At 45.7% G+C, this 23,639-nt stretch overlaps 1 protein-coding gene across 4 annotated transcripts in view; it reads left to right on the plus strand.

Annotated features, from left to right (window-relative positions):
- The window catches only part of SLC12A1 (solute carrier family 12 member 1), a 381,560-nt gene that overhangs the window by 289,149 nt on the left and 68,772 nt on the right, over positions 1 to 23,639 (plus strand). For all 4 annotated transcript variants that reach the window (XM_085644206.1, XM_085644209.1, XM_085644207.1 and 1 more), the window contains one exon: positions 10,633 to 10,715. In XM_085644206.1, coding sequence (XP_085500332.1) covers positions 10,633 to 10,715 — 83 coding nt within the window. The remainder of the gene's footprint in view (positions 1 to 10,632; positions 10,716 to 23,639) is intronic.

Here is a 23,639-nt window from a genome sequence, read left to right on the forward strand (position 1 = left end):
GCGAGGCTTGGCGACTTGGGCGCTTACCGGCCTCCGCTCGAGAGGCAATTGTGGTGCCCCTGTTGAAACCAGGAGGGGAGGCGGGCGCACGCACGGCGTACCGCCCGCTCTCCATGTTGACGGTGGACTACAAAATCCTGAGTAAAATCTTGGCGTCGCGCCTGTTGACTCATATGGCCACCTTGATCCACCCGGATCAGGCGGGCTTTATCCCTCGGCGTAACACGGCCACGTCGGTGCGACGCTTGTTGCGGGTGATGGAGCTGGACCGGGACATATATCCGGAAGCCTGCACACTGTCGGTTGATATCGAAAAGGCCTTCGATAGTGTAGAGTGGCCCTATTTATACCGAGTGCTACGGGCTTTTGGCCTGGGGGACGGCTTTGTGCGCTGGACCACCTTGCTCTATAGCGAGGCCACAGCCCGGGTGAAGACGGGGGTCACCATTTCGGCCTCCTACCCGGTGCGGAGGGGAACGAGGCAGGGTTGCTCGCTCTCCCCCTTGTTGTTCGCCCTGGCTATTGAACCACTGGTGGCGCATGCCCGACTAGGGCGTTCTTATGCAGGCGTTCACTTGAGGGGGGATGCCCACTTTATCTCTCTGTATGCTGACGATCTGCTGATGTTTTTGGTGGACGCCGAGGGTGCACTGCGCGGGGCGACTGCTTTGTTGGAGGCCTTTGGACGCCTATCTGGGCTCTAGGTCAACTGGGGCAAGACATGCCTGTTCCCGCTGGGACCGGGCGGCCGGGCCCCCCAGTCACTGGGACTGGTCCGATGGGAGGGGGGCTGCCTGCGATATTTGGGGGTTAATATCTACCACACCCAGCCGGATTTGCTGGAGGGGAATATTGGCAGAGCCATTCGCGGCTTGCGGGGTAGCATGAGTTTCTGGTGTACGCTCCCACTCTCGTGCGCCGGAAGGGTAGCGCTGTTGAAGATGGTGGCGTTGCCACGACTCCTCTATTTCTTTCGCACCCTACCTATATGGGTGCCTGCGTCGTACTTCCAACGGCTCAGGGCGATGTCCACGGGCTTCATTTGGGGCTCAGGGAGAAGGCGGGTGGCTTTGACCACCCTGCGGCGGCCGAGGGCGGAAGGGGGCCTGGCAGTCCCGGACTTCGAGTGGTACTATCTGGCGGCCCAACTCCAGTGGCTTACGCAGGCGGTTGCCAGGGAATACAGGGGCCCGGAGGGCCCACAGGGCAGGTTGATTCCGCGGCATGTGCTGGCCTTCATAGTCTTGCAGCAGAGGCTGGACCTTGCCCTGCTTACGTTGGAGGAGCGTACACTCCGGCTGTGTTGGAACCGGTGCCAGAGGAGGACGGCGATAACTCGCCCCTACGCCCCGGAGATTCCTTTAGGAATGTGTACGGCGTTCCCGCATGGAGGCGACTGGTCTGGGCTGGCTGTTTGGGAAGAGTTGGGCGTGCAGATGGTGGGCGACTTATTCCGGGAGGGGGTGCTGCTACCTTTCCAGGAGTTGCAGGACTCCTATGGGCTCCCACGTGGGGACTATTTACTTCACGCGGCCCTGGTAGCGAGCCTTCAGCGGCACTGGAATGCGGGGCTCTCGGAGCCACCGGTCGCTGCAGGTTGCCAATATGTAGTGATGGCGGCGGGGACGTCCAAGGCCATTACTTGTCTCTACCGCAGACTGTCGTCGGAAGACCTACCGCCCCTTACCGCCTTGAGGGGCAAGTGGGAATTGGACCTTGAGAAACCGATCCCCGAGACTACCTGGACCACGCTGGTGCGGCGGGCCTGGAAGGGAACGCGCAATGCCCGGTTCCAGTTGGTTCAATTTTTTACGTTGCAGAGGGCATATTTGACGCCGGTTAAAATATTGCAATATTTTGGGGGTGCGCACTCGCAATGCCCGCGGTGCGGAAGAGAGGGTGCTGATTTTCGTCACATGTTTTGGTCCTGCGTTCAGTTGGGGGATTATTGGGCAGAGGTTTTGGATTGCCTGAATCAGGTGACGGACCGTGTTATTGAACCAGACCTGGGGGCCTGTTTACTGCTTTGGTTCCCACACACCCGCCGGACGAAGGTCACTAGCAAGTTTTACGACTTAGGATTGATAATGGCCAAGAGGGAACTGACTATGCACTGGAAGTCCAGGACGGGGCCTAGCTTCTTGCGGTGGAGGGCGGCCTTTGCGCGTTGGGCGGGGGCGGAGGGTGCGCTCCGGTTGCAATTAGCTCTTCGGAGGGATGACGAAAAAGCGCTGGCGACGGCCCGTGCGTGGGAGGCGCTGGTGGTGGAACTTCAGGGGCTGATGGCTAACAACGGGACAGAGGGGGACACATCTGGCGGGCAGGAGGAGGCGGGGAACGGGGAGTAGAAGGGGAGTAGTAGCGAGCACTGGAAGCAAGGGTGTGGCTAAAGCGCGAGGGAAGGCCATGGTTCTCTAGTGGAGGGTGGGCACCCATGTTTGATTTATGGCAGGGAGGGGGCACATCAGGAGCGAGGCGAAAGACAGGAGGCACACTGACATGGGGTGGGGAGGGAGGGGGGAGGGCCCGTATGGGCTGGACGCTTATTCTCCCGGATATTGGCTGGTAACTCTGTATGTGCAATATATTCTTTGGCCGGGGAGGAAGCGGGGTTTGTACTGAGTTGTTGCTATGAAAACAATAAAAAATGTTTCAACAAAAAAAAAAAAATGTGGCACATTTTGTAATATTATTACTTCATAATTTCGGCTTTTTTAGCTTTCGTCTGCCTGCACATCGCTTGCGCTGTGCTTGTGAAATCTTTTGTATTTAACATATCTTAAAAGGGGCTTATATCCCTCCTTCACTTCTTATTTGTCTATGTGCTTGTCACTTTGCTTTTCCTCGTTTCTATTGGTTGTAGGCATTTTATTTCCTGTTGTTACTTGTGTATTTCTCTTATCAGTCTCCCATGGCCTAAGTACTCATTCTCTTTCGCTTTTATGGATTACATTTCTTTTATTAGGTTAAGGCTGCACAGCGTATACTGTTTACCTTTAATTTTCTTCCCCTCGCTTCACACATGTAAAGTGTACTTTCTGACAGCATTTTATTTTGATTTGTCCAATGACTTCTTTAATTCATTTCCTCGCTTTGTTTGTCTGATTTGTTTTAAATATACTGTTGTCTTGTCAGCACGCATTTGTTCTGTGCTTGTCAGCATTATGATTTGTTTTCTTGAAGCCGACTCCTTTTAAGAAATCTTTTAGTGGCAGAACGCACAGCTACATTTTTTTTGTTTCTCCCACAGTTTTATTATTTAATTGCACCTTTACTTAAATTCCCCTTGCTACCCGCATTTAAAGCATGCTCTTGTTTGTCGAACAACTTTTCCAATGTATTCTTGTTTTGTGAAGTGGTGCGCTCTCGCTCCTTGGAGTTTATTTTGTAGCTCGAGATTCTTTCACAGCTCTGCTGTCTAGCTAACATCATTACTTATTAGGGTCATTGAGACCACAGCATTACAACCAGATGGAAAACACCTGCATGCAGATTTGTATGTCCATCCTATGAACACCTTGGTGTGAAAAAAAGAAACAGTTATGCACAGAGTATTCTTGTGCTAATTTTGCACATTTTAATAATCCAATTCTCACTTATGAGCGACCAATCATTAATATAGTCATAAGTGACCCTCCCCACTCCAGATTTAATGTGTTCAGTAACTGAGTCTGTGGTACTTCTTTGTCTTGTGTAGCGTATCAATGGCAGACATCCCATGTTACAATTTTTAAGGTTATTATTTTAGGTTAATATTTTTCTTTCCAACGTTCATTGTCATTTTATGAAGCTGGTCGTCCCTATGAACACCAGAGAACTTTGCACCAGAGAATGAAGGCTAAAGGAGCTCACTCTGCCTATTCGATCTACGGCTGCTCTTGAACGCCAGTGTCCATAGATGCAGTATTGCACTGGCAGGCCGGAAATATCTGCTTCTGGTCTGATAGCCTGGTTAGAAACCAGGAGCACTTTGTGCGATTAACCCTCAGCCTTCTTTTAATCGCCACCTCCTTCTGATCTCCATTTTCTAACTATATTCTCGATTTTCTGTACACAACACCTCCATTGGTGTTTTCGTTATCCTATTTGTTATGCTGTCCACATTTTCTTTTCCTACGTGGATGCCGTAGTTCACACATGGAGTAGGAAAGAAACAATACTGACATATTGATATTCAGATACTTTGTATGTATACAGGTCAGTGTGTTTTTCTCTTGCCAGATGTGATGGCATTATGGACTGCTTGCTAGAGGCCTCCCGTAATGACCTAATGTGCTGCAAGCATGTGTGTTTCACTCAAGGGACGTTTTAATGGCTAAAGCCAGCATCCATCCAGAAAGCGCAGATTTCAGATTTCAAGGCACGTGAATTACCTCATAAAAAAATGAGAGATATTGATTTTTTCAGTGGTTGTTTAACTATATTTGTGTTTTACCTGCATGAAGTTTGCATACTTCACAAACTGCACTGCAGTGCCACATGTTTTCCCGGCTGCTTCATTGATGTGAGCTAGGCCTTTCCATTCAAATCAAAGGGAGTGTGACTAATATCGGAGCACTATTGGTTTTTCCCTTGTTGTATTTGCTAAAGTCCTCTATACCCGCACCTCTGACTCTGGTTTGGTGGTCTGCGAGATGGGCTCAGAATGGAGGTTTTCACTGACATCACATCACAGTTGCTTTCTTTTCTCTTCCAAGCCTGCACGTCACAGCTTTTTTCTGACAGATGTTGCACCTCAGGTTGGATATTGCAGCCGGGCACTTTTGTTTCATTCAATTCCATGAAACTGCCTTTCCATTTAGTTTTGTATTCCTTTGTAGCTGCAGCTGAACCTAGCGGCATCATTCCGAAGTAGACTACCCCGGTTACTAACACGCAGACAGTACATTCACAGTCGAATTGCGCCAGTATCCTTCTGAATAACATCTCTTGGTATCACATACATTTACGAACTCACTGGTGGTAACGGTATTTCAGTCTACAAAACAAGGAGTATTACCTTCTGAGGTCGCAGCCTAAGTTTGCTAAAGACATCTTGGTGACATTCAGAAAGTTGACCTAGTAATGCATTCCGCCTGTTGCTTACCATTAGTTTTGTAGTTTGTAACTCATATTTTCTGGCTTTCTATTTTGCTGGCTTTATTTGCCTTAAGCTGTCCTGCTCGAGTATGTCCCTCCCGTTGCCCAAACCGTGTGTACTTGTTCATTCCACGAGCTCTCTTCCTGTAAACAGGCCTTTAAATCTTGCTCTTACCTTGTCACATTTGCTGTGTAATCAAAGACAGAGGTCAAATGTCTGGCTGTGTCTTCCAGGGAAATTGCTGTTTATTTTTCTTTCTCTGACTTCAAAGTGAGATGATTTATGTGACAATCATGAAGGCTGCTTGGGTCTGCTTGAGGAAGGCTGTACGATATTTATTTTTCTCATAGCACACAATAAAATATAAATGTCTGTAAATGAACTGTGCTGATGATCAAATCAATATATTGGGTGTTGACAATTCCACACATTATTGTTTGTGCGCTGTATACTTTTATCAGTAAAATTGCATGTGAGTGCAAATGTAATGGTAATTTCAATTGAAGATGTGTTCTAAGTAGTGCCAGTACGCTACCATACCATGCATACTCCACATTACCCCACTCCACTCAACTATGCATCACTCAACACCAGGGCACTCTACTCTGCACCACTCCACACTACGGCACTCTACTCCGCGTCACTGCATTCTTCTCATCACGAGCCCACTCTTCGTCTCTCTACTCTACACCACTCCACTCTACTCTATGCCAGTACACTCTACCCTACTCTACTCTACACCACTGCACTCTACACTACTCTGTGCCACACCCCGTTGTGCCATCCTACTCTGCAACACTGCACTTTATGCCACTGCACTCTACACCAATGCACTCTACTTTGTACCACTCCACTGTACTTCAGTACACTCTATACCAATCCCCTCTTAGCCACTCTAAACTACTCTGCACCACTGCACTCTACTCTGAAGCAACCTACTCTACGTCACTGCACTTTACTCCGCACCGCTCTGACACTGCACTCAATGCCAATGCCCTCTACACGATTGTACTCAAAACCAATGCCCACTAAGTCAATCTACTGTGCACCGCTGCACTCTACAACACTATACTCGATGCCGCTATACTCTATGTGACTGCACTCTATGCCATTGTACTGTCACTGCACTCTATGCCACTCTATGCCACTCCACGCCACTCTACTCAGTGCCACTGCACTCCAAGCTGCTCTACTCTGCACCACTGTACTCTATGCCTTTCTACTATATACCACTGCATTCTGACAGTATACTCTGCAACACTTCACTCTCTGCCACTCTACTTTATAGCATTTTATGCTACTGAACACTGCATCACTGCACTTTATGCCAATCCACTCTAAGCCAGTCCAATCTACTCTGCTCCACTCCATTCTACACCACTTAATTCTACTCTAAAACAATCTACTTTATTTCACTGCAGCCTACGCCACTCTATTCCAGTCTGCACCACCCACTCTACACGACTCCACTCATGCCACTCCACTCTGCTCACCTGCACTCTGCACCAATGCACTCTGCACAACTTTACTCAAAACCAATAGACTCTACACCACTGCACTCTGTCAATCCACTCTGCATCACTGCACTGTACACCACTATCCTCTACTTTATGCCACTGCATATGCTACTCTACTCTACACCATTGTACTCACTTTACTCTGCACCACTTTACACCACTGCACTCTGTACCACTACACTCTGCACCACTCTACTCTGCACCACTCTCTACTCTGTGCCACTCTACTCTATGCCTCCGATCTCTACTCTGCTCCACTCTATGCTACTCTACACCAATGCACTCTAGGCCACTCTGATCCACTGTGCACTCTGACACTGCACTCTACACCACTTCACTCTACACCTCTCTACTCTACTCTCACCATTCTGCTCTTTTCGAGTGCACTCTAACCCAGTCTACTATGCACTACTGCACTCTTCACCACTCCAGTCTAGGCCACCCCACTCTGTACCACTCCACTCTGCAACACTGCAGTCTATGCCAGTGCACTGCTCTCCACTACTTTATACCACTCCACTCTACTTTGCACCACTCCACTCTATGCCACTTCCCTCTACTCTCAATCTACTCTACATCACTGCACTCTATGCCACCGCACTTTATACCACTCTACTCTGCACCACTCCACTCTAAGGTGCTGCAATCAATGCTGTGCCACTCTACTCTACACCACTACTCTATGCCACCACACTCTACCATGCACCACTATACTCTACCCTGCACCACTATACTCTACCCTGCACCACTCAACTCTACTCCGAAACAATCTACTCAATGCCAATCCTCTCTAAGCCACTCTAATCTACTCTGCACCACTGCTCTCGACGATACTCTGCTCTATAAGACTGCACTCTACACCACTTCACTCTGCACTGAAACAATGTATTTAATGCCACTGCTGTCTAGAGCACTCTATTCCATTCTGCGCCCCTCCACTCTACACCACTCCACACTACGCTACTCTGTTCTACACCACTGCACTCTATGCCACTGTATTCTACACCAATGCACTCTACACCACTTTACTCAAAACCAATTCACTCTACATCACTGCACTCTGTCAATCTACTCTGCACCAGTGCACTGTGCGCCACTATACACCACTCTACACCATTGCACTCTGTCACTTTACTCTGCACCACTCTATGCCACCCACTATATTCTACACCAATGCACTCTATGCTTCACAACTCTACACCACTGCCCTCTACAACACTCTACTCTGCAGCATTGCACTCTCTGCCACTGAACTCTATGCCATTCCACTCTGTGGCACTCTACTCTGCGCCACTTTACTCTATGCCACAGCACTCCACTCTACTGCACTCTATGCAAATGCACTCTACGCCACTTTAATATACTGTGCACCACTGCACTCTATGAGACTGCACTCTACGCCACTCCACACTAAGGCAACTCTATTCTACACCAATGCACTCTACATCATGTTACTCAAAACCAATATACTCTACACCACTGCACTCTGTCAATCTACTCTGCACCAGTGCACTGTGCGCCACTATACACCACTCTACACCATTTTACTCTGTCACTTTACTCACCACTCTATGCCACTGCACTCTACACCAATGCACTCTATGCCACACTACTCTACACCACTGCACTCTACAACACTCTACTCTGCAGAATTGCACTTTCTGTCACTGAATTCTCTCTGTGCTACCCTACTCTGCGTCACTTTACTCTATGCCACTGCACTCTACTCTGCACCATTCTGATCCACTCTACTGCACTGTATGCCAATGCACTCAACACCACTCTAATGTACTGTGCACCACTGCACTCTATGACTCTGCACTCTATGCCGCTTCACTCTACACCGCTCTACTCCTCACCACTCTATGCCAGTGCAGTCTATCACACTCTACTATGCACTCTTCGCCGATGCACTCTTCACCACGCCACTCTACGCCACTCCACTCTGTAACAATACGCTCTACGCCAATGCACTCCACGCCACTACTCTATACCACTCCACTCTACCGTGTACCATTCCACTCTATACTGCACCACTCCATTCTACACAAATTCACTCTACTCTGAAACAATCTACTCTGCGCCGCTGCAATCAATTCTGTGCCTCTCTTCTCTACACCACTATACTCTATGTTACTGCGCCCTATGCTGCACCTCTATACTGTACACTGCACCACTCTGCTATACTCTGAAACAATCTACTCTACACCACAGCACTCTATGAAACTGTACTCTAAGCCACTCTACTCCAATCTTCGGCACTGCAGTCTACGCCATGCATCTATACTCCAAACCACTGCAACCTATGCCATCCAACTCTACACCCCTTTACTCAAAACCAATGCACCCTCTACCACTGCCCCTATGGCAGCTGCTTTGCAGCACTGCACTTTATGCCACTATACTCTACAACATTCTATGGTATGTCATTGCACTCTAAGTCACTCTATTCTACTCTGCACTACTGTACGTCACTGCTCTCTGCACCACTCTACTCTGCACCACTCTATGACCCCGCACCACTCTATGACTCTGCACCACTCTACAACTCATCCCTCGTCTATGGCCCTGCACCACTTTTTGAACCTGCACCACCCTACAACCCTGCACCCTATGACCCTACACACTATGCCCCTGCACCCTACGACCATGCACCACTCAACTCTACTTCACTCTATGTCACTGCACTCCACACCACTCTACTCTGCACCTTTCCACTCTACCCTGCACCACTCTACTCTACTCTGCACTTCTCAACTCTACCCTGCACCACTCTGCTCTAAGCCACTTCACTCTATGCCACTCTACCCTGCACACTCTACTCTATGCCACTTTACTCCACTCTGCACCCAAACATCCCATTGCACTCTACCCCACTGCAATTTATTCTGCAACACTGAACTATATGCCACTGCACTCTATGCTACTCTACATCACTGTTCTCTATGCCAATGCACTCTACACCACTTCACTCAAAACCAATGCACTCTACGCCAATCTACTCTGCACCACTGTAGTTTACGCCACTTCACAATAGTCCACTCTACTAAACTCTACGACACTTCACTTTTTGATGCTCTACTCCATCAAACTCTGATCTACTAACACTCTACTCAACTCCACTCTGCCACTCTACTTTACAGCACGCTACTCCACTGTATTCCATTCTATGACACTATTCCACATTATGTCGCTCTATGCATCTCCTTCTAAGCCACATTACTCCACTTTATTCTATGACACACTACTCCACTCTATGCCACTCCACTCTGACAATCTACCCCCCTACGCCACTCTACTCTACAACACTCTACGCAACACCCTCAACGCCACTCCACTCTGCTCTACACCACTCCACAACACTCTGTGCCACTCCATTCTATGGAACTTTACTCAACTCTGACACTCTACTCTACTCAACTCTATGCCCTTTCACTCTGACATTCTACTCCCTCCACGACACTCCACAACACTGTATGCTACTCCATTACACTCCACTTCACGCCACTCAACTCTACTGTAAGATACTTCATGTCACTCCCCTCTATTCCACTTTACGACACTCCACTTCACTCTTCTTTACCCCACTAACTTTTAGCCATGCTGAACAGCAGCCACGCTGGTGTACAACATTACTAAAACCTATTAGCAAAGCCAATATCTCTTGCATAGGTGAAACCTATAGGCTTTTTCATTGTTTTTAAACTTGTTAACACTGTCTGTGCATTGGCTGCACCTCATTAGTACCAGTTTAATACCCAAATATAGCAATAAGCAAAAGAAAGGTAACCAGTTAAGCTTTCCATAGAACCATCCACTGTGCGGCAACACGTGTCACTACAGTTTTAGTAACTTTTGAACCATTCGAGTTAGAAACAACATTTTGTTTATTTGTTAAAATCTGCAGATTATAGGGCTGATGATGAATTATGTGGAATTTGCCACAGGCGCGCAATCGTGTTTTTCCAGTGGCCCTGGTTATACCTTTCTGTCAAGCATCAGAATTTACTAAAGTTGTTTTCATTATTTCTCCAGTGACAGTTTTGACTTCGAGTATGGCGTAATTATTGCCAGGATTAGTCAAGGATTTGACATCTCAAAAGTCCTGCAGGTACAAGGTAGGTCTTCAGTAATAAACGTACACACTATGGTAATGCTGTGTTTTATGTTGCACTCCATTTGCCCAGAACACCCGCAAATGTATTTTCGGCTTCCCTTTGGCTCGTTAAACATGGTCTAAGTCTTGTCCTAGCCAGAGGCGTAGCTAGAGCTTGTGGCACCCGGGGCTATCCCTTAGATTGCCGCCCCTGGCGGGGGGTGGAGGGGTTGCTGGGGAAAAAGGACGGCAAGCACTTGAAAGAGGACCGAGAGACACGTAGTATCGCCGCTAATAGTTACCTCGATCATGCAAGTTACATGCACATACATGACACGGTCCAAGGCTACACAGTTGAATACACCGGTGACTGGCAGTACAAAAGAGAACACACAGACTGCACGATCTATCTGGGGACTCAGAAAAACTGCATGTGACATCCATCAGAGAGCTGCGTGAACAATTACCTGGTAATCCCCTCAGCACAATGCAAACATGCACATACATGACACTGTTCTGGGATCCATCATCTACAGCTGACATTAAATGACCATTCATCATGGTCCCCCCATTAAAGCAGTGCACTTTGTGATCTGCATGGTACATGTTCTTTGCAGCAGGCACATTAACCCTCTGTGCTACCTTTCCAGGAGTCAACCCTTCCACTAGACAAAACTCCATCTCTCTCCAGGAAGAACATTAATCACCAAAGTTATCATGACATTTTTATTGTTTCTGAAAATTGCTGGAGGCCAGGAAGGAGGCAGCAAGTTTTTTTCAAACCATAATATACTTGCAAACATTACGCACCTACCCGAAATAGGTACCCAGTGCGGTCACACCGTTCGCACCGCCCAAACCTGCTCAGGGTTTATGTGACCTCAGTGACAGAGTCACAGCCACTGGATCACTGTTGCTCTAGGGTGTGCTGCTTCGTAGGCCTGCCCGCAAGACTGGAGATGAACTTCAGTATGGATTGTGGTGGAGAGGCCTTCAAGGTTAACCCACAATTGACACCACTCGGGTACACCTGCTTGTGCTAAGACATCAAGCCTTCTAAGGTCTAGTGGGGCCTTGTAAGGTCTAGCATGGGAATATGCTCCCTCAGTAGAGTGGTCTGGTGGACTGATCATGAAGGCTGAACCCAGTTCCCCAGTGCCAAATTCGACAGCTCTGGCCATAGTGCCACATCCTCTCCGCCACTGAACACCATACTGCTCCACTGAGAGAAACTCGCACTGCCTTCAGCTACAACCTAATTGTGCCAGCTATAAACACATGGATGTGGCTCAATTCAAATTATGCACTTGATAAGAGTAAAATGCTGCCTAAAAAAAAAAAGTAAAAGCAAGCACTCATAGGGAATGCAAGATTACATAAAGCATGTGAAATGTAAGCAGAAACAACATGGTTACCTTAACGATCTCTCACTCACTATTCAGAAATCAGCGAGTGGTTTTACCTGAAAAGTTAAGGACATGACTACAGGGCCCTGAAGGGAACCGTTTCAATGTCCATTGCTTATATCCTTACAAAACGTAAGCAGTATGGTTTAAAAAAGACCACATCCTTAAACACAGAGCCATGGTTCACATTTTGTTTTAGCCTATGGGGGTACACTGAGGTTGGCGCGCGCGCCCACAGACCTACAGTTTGTACAGAGGGGTCTTTTGCCTGGTGAATAGTTGAGTTCTGGTGGTTTTTACTGATTCCTCCGCCACGATGAATCCTGATGATGGCAGCAGATGGAGCTCAGTGCTGTTATTGAATTTGTCTTGAAAATATTGCTGGTATTATACAAATGCAATTTAAAAAACGCTATGGTTTATAATCTTTAAAACTCCATGCATAGCAGAGAACTTGGTGTACTGCACAATGATTGGTTGGGATTTAACATGAGCATCGAAATGCAGCAGTGATTTTTCAGATATAAGACGTGGTGCCTGAGCTAGTTTTGAAAATAACACACTTCTGCCATCTGCTGGACATTTTGTACTTTTTGTGCCGGCTTTCCGTTCAGTATTCTGCTGGTTTCTTTTGTGTTTTTATAGCACTTCACCAGACAACACAGTAGAAACTGACATCTGCTGACTGGAACAAGGGGCACTGAAATGAAACCAGCTACTCAGTACTTCAAAGAAACTGAATTAAAGGCCTGATCTGCCCACGAGATAAATTAAACCCTAGGCGAAGAACTTTTGACATTTAATACATCATGCCCAAAGCATTCTGTTCTGCGTTTTGTACAGTTATTACAGACACTGCATATGAGCTGTGCATTCTGGGTATCTACCCCGTTCGACATCGCACCTGCCATGTAATAACGTTTAGCTTTTTATTCATATAAATAGTTTTTTAACTGTCCTTACCTGATTTCTTTTTAAACACTATCACTTTAATTTATTCTGGTAGCATGAAAGGCTGAAGCCAGAAGTGTGGTTCACAAGCTTGAATGTTGAATTGTCTAGCAGAGCGACCTTCCAGAGTAGCACATCATAATTCTGGGGGTTAAAGAGCACTATATCTATCATCTCTGGGTTCTTCCATGTCACTACATGTTAGACCTGGCATCAGTGGTGTGGGTCTCCCTTCCATTTTGTGTCTCGCCTGACCCAGCGCATGCGCTGGTCTGGTGAGACTTATTGAGAGGGCTCCAAAAAGTGCTACCAGGCCAGCCTAGAGCTACGGTGCATGTGTGCGGGCGCGCGCACCACGCTTGCTGCGATTACTTTCACTTTCGCGGCCGCACGGCATAGCCAATAGGTCTCGCTTTTGGGACCTTATAAGTATTTAGTTATGCAACTGTTGCATGGCTAAACACTTATAAGGTCCCAAAGGCGAGACCTATTGGCTATGCCAATGCTTGTTTCACTATTGCCTCCTGTGTTTTTACTATGTTTGTGCTGGTCTAGATGCTTTGGGCACTTTGCCACTGCTATTCAGTGCCAAAGTGCAAGTGCCCCGTATTTGCAAATTGTTGTGTTGGATTAGTGACTCCATTATTGGCTTATTTGGTTTACTTGTCAGACCCTAGTACAGTGCACCATGTGTGCCCAGGGCCTGGAGATCAAATGCTGATGGTGGGCTTGCAGTACTGGTTGTGCCACCCACAGAAGCAGCTTGTAAAGTATGGCTCAGGCCTGCCATTGCAGAACCTATATGCAGTCTGGGACTGCCATGTCGACTTGGCAAGTGCACTCACTTAACAGTCCCTAAACCTTCCCTTTTCTACATATTAGTCAGCCCTAAGGTAGGCCCAAGAGCAGGGTTTATTGTATGTAAAAGGTAGGACATGCCCTGGTGTGTGTGGCATGTCCTGATAGTGAATTACAGCCAATTTCGTTTTTTCACTATTGAAAGGCTATCTGTTCCCATAGGCCAGAATGGGCAGTTTGAATATAACATCTTATAATCATAACTGACCCAGGGAACAAGATAGGAAAATAAAGTTTAGTATGTCTGAACTCAGAATGTTAAAATACATCTTTTAGTGTGGGTGATTTTTACATTCTGGGTTTGAAAAGTAGGTATTTTCTTGCCTAACCATCCAGCATGCCTCTGCTAGGTTTGTGTATTCCATGTCTGGTTTGTGAGTGACAGGGGGCTGGAGATGGCCTTGGCTCCAGCAGTCTAATGGGTCAGGGCTGGGCTGAATAGGACCTGCATTGAATAGAGAGTAGGGGGTGGAGATCTCCTTTCACTGACCTGAGCACTCATAGAATAGAGAGTAGGGGGAGGAGATTGCCTTTCAGCTACCTGGACCAGGTCTGCTCTCAAACAATGCTGTCTCCACCTCCTGCCAGGAAGCTGCACCCAGGAGGTCAGAACTGGTTTTGACTAGGCACAGACACTCTCTGCCTTCAGAGAAAAAAGGATTTACTGGTATAAATATTGGGGCCCAGACCCAGAACTTTAGATCACTTCTGGGAATCAAGACAAACCTTTGCCAAGGAGAGGAACCAAGAAAGCTGAAGGAGGAGACTGCTCCTGTGCTATTTCTAGGGTTGGCCTGCAGTGGTTACTTTATTTGCCAAAGGAAAGGGGAAGAGGACTTTTGTGAACTGTTCATCATCTTGAAGAAGAATCTCCAAGGGCTTGTAGTGTGCTTGCCTCCTGCCTGAAGTCTCAGGGATACAAAACTTTACCACCAGCTCCCCTGAATTTCTTTGCTGGGAATTCTACCTGCAGAGAGGTGCCTGCTGTCTCGCTTGGGACGTTGCTGTTCTGGGAAGAAAGGTGTGCTGTTGTGGCAGGATGAGTGCTGTTTTGAGTCTAGCATCGAGCACCCTGATGTAGCTAAAAGCAGGAATATCAGTACCAAATACTGGCCAAACTTCAGATCTTTGGAGAATGAGGGTGTAGGAATGCAGCACCTCCACACCTACAACAACTCCCACTTCTTGATGTTCATAAAAGCATGATTAGGAGAGAGCATTGCATTGGTTAAGGACTTTGCATCCCCCTTCATTACTCAGCCACTGCTCCCATCCATAGAAATTTAATCACTGTGGCGATTGGAGACTTAGAAAATACCCTCTCTGTTTCAATTTAAAGATGTTGAGAATTAATCTGGTTCATTTATAACCATCTCTATATTTGAAGGGTATGTGCTCTATACCAACATCTTATTGTTAAGGTAATTTTGTCCAGTAGCTCCATTATCTTTTGCATTCTGGGTTGGTCCCTTTTACGTAAAGGTACACCTCAGAGCTATGTCCAACGTAGGATATCTGACTGATCATTTTTGTGCCACTGAAGTCTTGAATAGGTCACTATACTAATGCTATTTTATTCAGGGGAGGTTTTTGACTATCCCTTTCCCAAAATTATGCAGAAATCTCCTGACTGGAGGATGTAACATTGTGGCCAATAAACGATCCATAGCGAAACAGCCAACCTTCTTCCTGTCCCTAAAGCTCACAATTAAAATGCCACATGTTAATGCAGCTGAAGCTTGGATTACTAATGTTTGCACATGCTGATGATTTGAAATAAATACTTTTAAATAGTTAAATGATGCAACTTTTAAATTGTGCCAATTTGGCATTACTAATGAGGACACTTCAGAGTAGCAGGAGACACAAAGAAATTGATACTGAAAATGTCAATTGTCTATTGAGGTTTCTAAATTTTAGGCCTCTTAGTGAATATTGTTTCTAGTTCTAACCATCATTAGAAGCTGGATTTGAAAATTACAATGTTTCTTCCTCATGTAGCATTTGTGTTTTTTAGTCGTAATTGACTGGATCCTCACGGTGTAGTCAATGCAAAGTGGGGACCATTCACCATCTAGTTGATTTGAGGGTTAGCAGCTCCAAGTTACCCTAAGGAGCCCTACATTTATGACTAAATTGGTATGTGTCTTGCAATGTAAGAATGTATGAAATTCGGATGCTGAACGAGAGCCATTGCTTCTGCCCACTCACCACATGTTTCTGTGATCACGTGTGCCGCATGCCAGTACATCTTGTGTCACATTGGCAAATCACAGCTATGAAATCTTAAAATAGTTCTTCCTATGCTAAAAATACTTTTAAATGTTGTCTTTATCCTCTTTTTTTTTAACAGATAATGCGGCTCCATGGGTATCTTTTAAGCGGTGAAATTTATTTTTTGTTTATCACATACGTTTTGCTACTTAAGGCACAATTTAGTGGCACTTTACATAGGAGTTTGGTTCTAAAACATAATCTAGTAGATTAAGGTTTACTTTACACTGGCCCTGAAGAAATGCCTTTGACCCACTGGACGACTAAGGCATCAAAGATTTGGCACCACAGGCTCATTGCTATGCCACTATTCATTTCACCCACTGTTTGTAACTCCGCACAGACATTCACCAGGAATAAATCTTCTGAAATAGTTTGCGCATAGCCACTTTGAACTACACCACCACCGAATCTACCACTACCCCTTCAACACACATCAAAGGTAATCATCCTGTGCTGTGGCAAATAGCAGGCCAGGATTAAGAAAAAAGATCTCGGTTAAAGAGCCCTGCCTTTAGGACCTGCTGGGTAATGCAGTGCCACCTAGCGAGGAGCAAAAGCCCAATGATGAAGCATGCCATCATGGCGGGTGAGGGCTATAGTACCCCAAAAAAGGAACCTTCCATTACCAGTTGGTGATCCTGACTCCACCATTTCAATTTGGAATATGGTGGTATGGCGGAACCGCACACTACTCGTATTTGTGGATTGTTCTTCAGGAAGGATGTGTACTGGACCACATTAAAAAATTCCTCTTCTTCTCCTCTTTGATTTGATTGGGTTGAAGGCTGTAACAGGACAATCCCAGCTCCCCAACTCATTGGGAACCATGGCTAATGTGGCCTACATGGGACAGGCAGAATTACTTCCACCTTTTTGCTCCAAATCGTTTGTAATACTTTTTGCAAGAGAGGTTTTGGAGAAAATGCAAATAGGGTCCCTGACGGCCATGGGAATTACATTGCATTAACCCCCCAAACATTCTGATGTCAGTTTTCTGACAAAAGTGAGGTAGAAGCACATTGTACAAATCGCTAAAACATGCATTCACTTGGAGATATTTTGAGTTAATGTATGTGGCCAAGACGCCAAAAAGCAGTGCATTCCTTTTGTGCTGGCACAGTGCAGAAATTAGCATTGTGATATAGCACCAAATGTCACTTGTTGGCCAGCTCAAAGATTGTGGATCCAAGAGATTAACATTCAAATCGCAAATCACAGCTTCACAATTTCACCAAATCGAGTGAGCTTGGGTAAACTCAATATCTAAATAACAATGTATGAGCCTTTGAAGATTGGAAGGCCAGAGTCATTTGCTGCTCGCATTTTAATCATCAGTGTCAAGGGTATTACATTAAAATAAATACACTGTATTGATATTAATTTGATTACACAAAATAGACATTTCATTTTAAAATTAAATTGACTTATTGTCCATCTGCTTACGTTTCTATCTCCCCCAAAACTGTAGTAGTACTTAATCATCAGAGAAAATGCAGACATGAAAAATCACTTGACGTTTCCTTCAATGTTGGAAAGTCATCCTTTTGCCCTGTTCACCCCCATTTTTTGCTGAATGAAACTGGTGGTAACTGACTCTGATGGTGCCCTGGGCTATGCTATCCAGGTCCAAGGCCAGTGCTATGTTTAAAAACATACATGTAATAGGGTACACTTACAATTGGCAATGACAGACCCTATAAGACCCTAGTAGATAATAGGGCTAGGGGGTGCAATATACCTGTAAATCTCTAGATTATAATAAGGCATGGGGTTTAGAAGCCAAGCAGATTTCTTGCACTTGCATGTGTGTGCTGCTGTGTGCCTGCTGTCCTTTTAAAAGCAGCGCTAACTTGCAGTTTGTCTTTAAAAGTCAATTCACACAATTCGTATTGACAGATCATTAAAGTCCCTAGTATATAATAGGACTAGGGGGTTCCAACAACTTGCCACTGCTGAATTTATCATAACTAGTACAGAAGAGAAGTTATAGACTTTCTCTTCTTTAAGCCAACATCCAGCCTTCTAGTGGTCTCTGCTGATAAGTCAGCCTTACCAGGCTTAGCCAGGCTGCTTCGATTATGTGATAAGTGGCCTGGCTGGCACAGAGGTTATCTGGTGGAGATAGCTCTTAAGCTGTGGGGGCTGGGTAAATCAAACTGAGCTGAAAGAGAGAGCAGATCAGTAAGGAATGGCAGGCGTACTTACCCCCACATCCTGTGCGCCAGTCAGATGGCAGGCTTAGGAGGAAGTCTTCATGTTTTTGAGCGGCACCCAGCATCTCATTGGACAGAAGTGCCCCCCTGCTTGTCGCCCCAGAACACTGAACAAATATGTTAGCGCTGCATTGTCTCTCAGATCTGCTGCCTGAAACTTCAAGGAGAAGAAGGACTGCACTGCTGGAATCTGGGTCGCCACCCAAAAGCCTGCACTCTGAATGACTGCACCTGCTGCACAATCAAGTAATGCAGTCCTGGGGACTGTGCCTTGCTTCAAGAAGGATTAGGGAGTGGACTCCCTGCAAGCTACAGGTTAACAGAGCCCACCTGCATCATCTCCACCAAGTGTCCACATCCTGGAGTGAGTCCGGTGGACTTTTAAGGATTTTGCCATGTGCAATATGGTGATTGTAGTTCAGACATCCCAGAGAACATCTAGGATATTCCAGACCTTTGGATTGGGGATTTAGACTCTTTGAACCTACAAGGAGACCTTCAGGAAGCACCTCCTGAAGTTTGGAGAACTTTTGTGAAAAAGCTCCATGTGATGACCGACCCAACATTGATAGTCAAGCCGACTACCTTCAACCGCTAACCTGCCAGGATTTCAGGTTCATCCTGCTGAAAGCTCCGGAGCTCCAGACTTATAGGATTTGACTAGGGCCTCGCAGAAAGTCAAGTCAATGAACCCTCATCGAATCTGGCCTGCTGTGGAGGGTCAAGCGACATAGGAGGAAAAAGCTCTAGAAAAGTTTCTAAGTGTGAAGGTAACATTTTGATCATGACCTCCTGCTTAGCGCATCTGACCAGGACTTCATCGCACTTGGCCTCACACTTTGCCTCTATCTCAGTCAAGTGTGACCAGATGTTTCAGAGTGGCGCTATATGTTTTAAAGCATTATAAAGTAGTTAATCCATAGAAATTCATATCTCCAGTTCTCTACATTGGATTTTTGTCATTTTGGTGTCTTTTTGTTCATAAACATTCTTCCTATTTTTATAAATTGGTGTGGGATTTTTCTTGTGTGTTGTGTCATATTCATTTGATCTATTCGTGTTTTTAAATGCTTTACACTCCGGACTCCTAAGTTAGGCCTGACTGCTCATTGTCAGCTCCCAAAGATTGAGCAGGACGCTAATTTACTGACACCTCTACTGGACCCTATGCCGTGTTTGTGGCCGTATTACTAGCGGTAGGTGCATAATTACCCCTACCAATAACCCTCTTTCCAATATTTAACATTTCTACATTTTAGTTATGCTTTATGTATTAAGTCCCAAACGAGTCAGTCTGCACCCCCAGAATAGATTTTTTTCTATCACAGAGGCAGCATCCCCTGACTTATGTCACATTTACTCATTTTATTTTAATTTCGTAGATATGCCAAAGTGAAACATAAAGCTTCTGTGTGCACATGACTCAATTGATCTATGTCATAATTTATTTAAGCTAAAACTGTTTTATTATACTATTTTCCATCCATAATTTAAAACCCACAAACACAGTACTTAGCATGATTGTTTTACATCGTTGGCTCTTTATCTCCTTTGTTCACCTGAAGGGTGACTGATTCCACCGACTGTTATTTTGGCCTTGACCCAGTTCTCTACTCTGCTTCAACTTTTTTAAATCTGGCCTTTGACACAGTTGTAGCTGTCTTACTAGACTATTTATCACAAAATATCATATATAATATACATACATAGAGGAGCTTTTGGCCTGCAGGATTCAGCAGTTGATTGTCAAATGGTCAATGACATTTTTCCCCATCCTGCCAGCACACAGCATGGGGCAATGGAGAAGCCTCCTTTCACCTTCTCCTCACTTTGAGTGAGACCACGACGTCTGTGCACATTTTGCACATGCACCAAATTTGTTTCCTTTTGCTCCAGTGATAAACTCATTTTAACGTGTGCATTTTTATTTTAGTTGTTCTTATATTATATTTAAAGGGTAGTAATAATAATAATGATACTAATAATTACAATACAAATAATAATTAAATGTATGCCCAACTGAAATGTTCTGGATAAAAAAGCATTTAGGGAGTCATATGTGTTCTTTTTTCTTTTTCTATTTGTGGCACATTCTTGCAATAAAAAATAATAAAGGAATTAACCATCACACCAGTATTCCAAGGTCGGACCTATTGGCTTTACTAATGCTTGTGTACGTTTTGCTGCAGTTGCGTTTTAGCCTTAGTAGGTCAAAATGTGGTATTGGCTCAGTGGCATCAGTTTGCAAAGTAAACTTTGCGTTTTGCTGCAGTGCCCATTACTGTGAGCCTAGCCCGCTGATCAACTTGAGATTGGCACAATGTGATTGGTTGACAGGAGGGGGGCTTAGGAGGAGAACTCAGGTACCGAGGGTAAAAAGGGTTCTCATAAAGCACTCTAGTGACTGCCTGCATGAAGGAATGGTTTAAGGAGAGGAATAAGGAGCAGTGCAGTGACCACTGCATTCAAGGCGTCTTTGTTGTGGTAATTCTGTTGGAAGGACTGAGTGGCATGGGCCCATCTACCAGAAAGGTGCATGCTCAATGGTCATGCTTCAGTTGCCTTTGGCATTCCAGCTCCCCTGATACTGCCTTGGGGGGGGGTGACTCCCATATGCTGCCTATCCCTGATACTCATACGTGATCCTGTGCACCTCATAAAAGAGCCCAGAGCCACACACAACGAGTCATTGTTTGTGTGCTGGATCACAGAACATTTTTGGTTGCCACTATCATTGGTGCGTGCTTGGTGGTAAGTCCATTTCTTGGTGCAAACACCTTTGGCTTCACCATTATGCAAGCAGCTTTGTGGAGGTGGTAAGGTGTGACAAGAATTTCTGCGGGTATTTATTGTGTTGCATATGGTTGTGGTGGTGTTGTGTTGGTTTTATGTTGTTGTGCTGCTTTATTGTGTTGTTGTGTTGGGCTGTGGTTGTTATATTGCATTATGATATGCTTTTCAGGCAAATCAGCACATCCCTTTAATGTTCTACTGACATTTGCCACTGTCAAAGGTGTTAAAATGCTGCTGCTCCAGCTCGTCAGCTTTTTAAAACACCAAGCACCCTAAACCTGTGCCCGAACCCCAGCTTCAATGAGCAGGTGACACGACCCTGAATGTCAGATGTTCCCACAAACAGATATTGAACTGAATGACATATCCTCAGAAAGCACACACATCCTCTGAGCACAGCCTACATTTTAAACAGAATTGTATCTCTGTTTCTAAATTAAAATGTGACTGGTCTATTAATTTGTCCCATCTTTGGATTAGTGTACAGAATCATCCTGAAATGTCACTTCTGTTCCATTCCGCTGGTAAAAACACTTACCGGCGCTCACGAGCCATGAAGACAGCCACACATCCACTTTATGCAGCAACCATCGGAATTAGAAACCGGGCCTCATCTGCATATAAAATGCAAATACAGTATGATTCACTCGAGTGTGCAAATCCGGCACAGAGCGCCATTCTGCACAAAGTAGCATGTTGTACCCTGACACTTCAGCAATAGCTTGTGCCGAGAAACAGGCAGACGTAACCTTTAATGCCGAAGAGCATCTAAGATTAACATTATCCCCCATTAAATGGAGCCATGATGTTATTGTACTCGAGTCTAATTAAAAAAGAAATATGAACAATCTGCAATGTCAGGAGGGATAATAGTTGCTTCTTTCAACGGGCCCTGCTGCGTGGGATCCTTTTTATAGGTCATTTACCAGACAGGGGAGATTAGCTTTGAATCACCTCTCACTCTGATGCAATTAGAAGTAACTTTCCAATGAGAGGGCCTGACACAGCCCAGCGCCTCCATCACATTAAGTAACATCTTATTGCATTGAACTCAACACCACAGACTATCACTTCCACAAACACATTACCTCGTTCCTTTCCAGCAGAGCACATCAGATGGGACATTGAAGGAGCAGAACTCGAATATTGAACAGCCAAGAGCTGAAAACAAGCTCAGCCTGAGCTTTTCTCTTGCACATTTCCCCATGGGGGCTGGTGGAAAGGTCCCTTCTTGAGTGGGCTGTTTATTTACCTAAACATTCACTGCAGTAAGTAAGGTATTGGCATGCAGGCAGTCTTCACCCCTCGGTACATGTCATCCACATGCAGAAAGATTGTGGTGTGAGCATACATACAGCCTACTTTAACAAACAGACGTGTCCTTGCTATGTGTGTGCTTGTCCCGCACCCTCTTTCTTTTGAGAAAGCACTAATCCCTCTGGAACATCTTGGGAAGGGAGGTGGGCCTCATAAATATGTCACAGCACGAGCTAATGCTTTCTTTCATTAACAAGCAGGTGAACATGCACAGGGGGTGTACTGCTGGCCATTAAAAAGTGATGCTTAGAACCGCATGCTTGATTTGCAGTGCCTATTCTGCTTAAAGGGACAGCTCGCCTTTGTCACTGATGCGTTTTAGTTGCCGTGAAGATAGAATAAGCTTTGGTTGTAAAATGAAAGCACGTTGAATTGTGCACTTAGCTGATACACTCACCTGCAGCCCTTCGCTCTCTACACTTTCTCTCCCATCCCAACACGCGTGCCATACATTATTGATCAGACATGGTGTCAAGGGACACAGGTTTATTGATCAATAAAGTGTTTCACCTTGAGACTAGGGCTGTGTGGAGAAGACACAGTAGACCTCCTCTGTTAGGACTATCGCACCCCCCAACCAAGCCACGCCTGCTCCCTCCATACCACCGTCTCCGCTTTGGGCCATTCCACAAACCTTGCCTACATGGGTGTGCTGCTGATATATCCCAACATCAGAGCCCTTTCTTAAGCGCCTCAACAGCGCACCCCCTCTAACCCCTGATGTCCGAGCTAGCACAAGGAGGCCACCAAAGCTGCTGGCTGTCTGCTGCTATCTCCCCCTCTGCCAGCAGGCAATAAGTCTCCGACTCCGGTGATCAAGGCAGGAACCAACTGAGCGCCTCATCCATGGTCACCTTAATTACAGCAAATATCGTTTGCGGATGAGCAGGAACTCTCACGGCCCCCTGTCTGACAATCACTGGCTGTGAGCCTGGCCTTGTCTCCCCTCTGCACCGCGTTCTTCCACCTATGTATCCAAAGTTCTAGCTGGCAAACCTCCAAGCACTATCCATTCCCTTCTCCTCATCTTCTTTCACCAGCCTCCTCTGTTTACAATGCTCAATCTGGTTGACATTACTAAGACCTTCTTTTTTTAAAGTTTCCCACGTTCCCTTTCTGTGGCATTAATAG

This window comes from Triturus cristatus, chromosome 3_1 (genome assembly GCF_964204655.1).
Source record: "Triturus cristatus chromosome 3_1, aTriCri1.1, whole genome shotgun sequence".
NCBI lineage: Eukaryota > Metazoa > Chordata > Amphibia > Caudata > Salamandridae > Triturus > Triturus cristatus.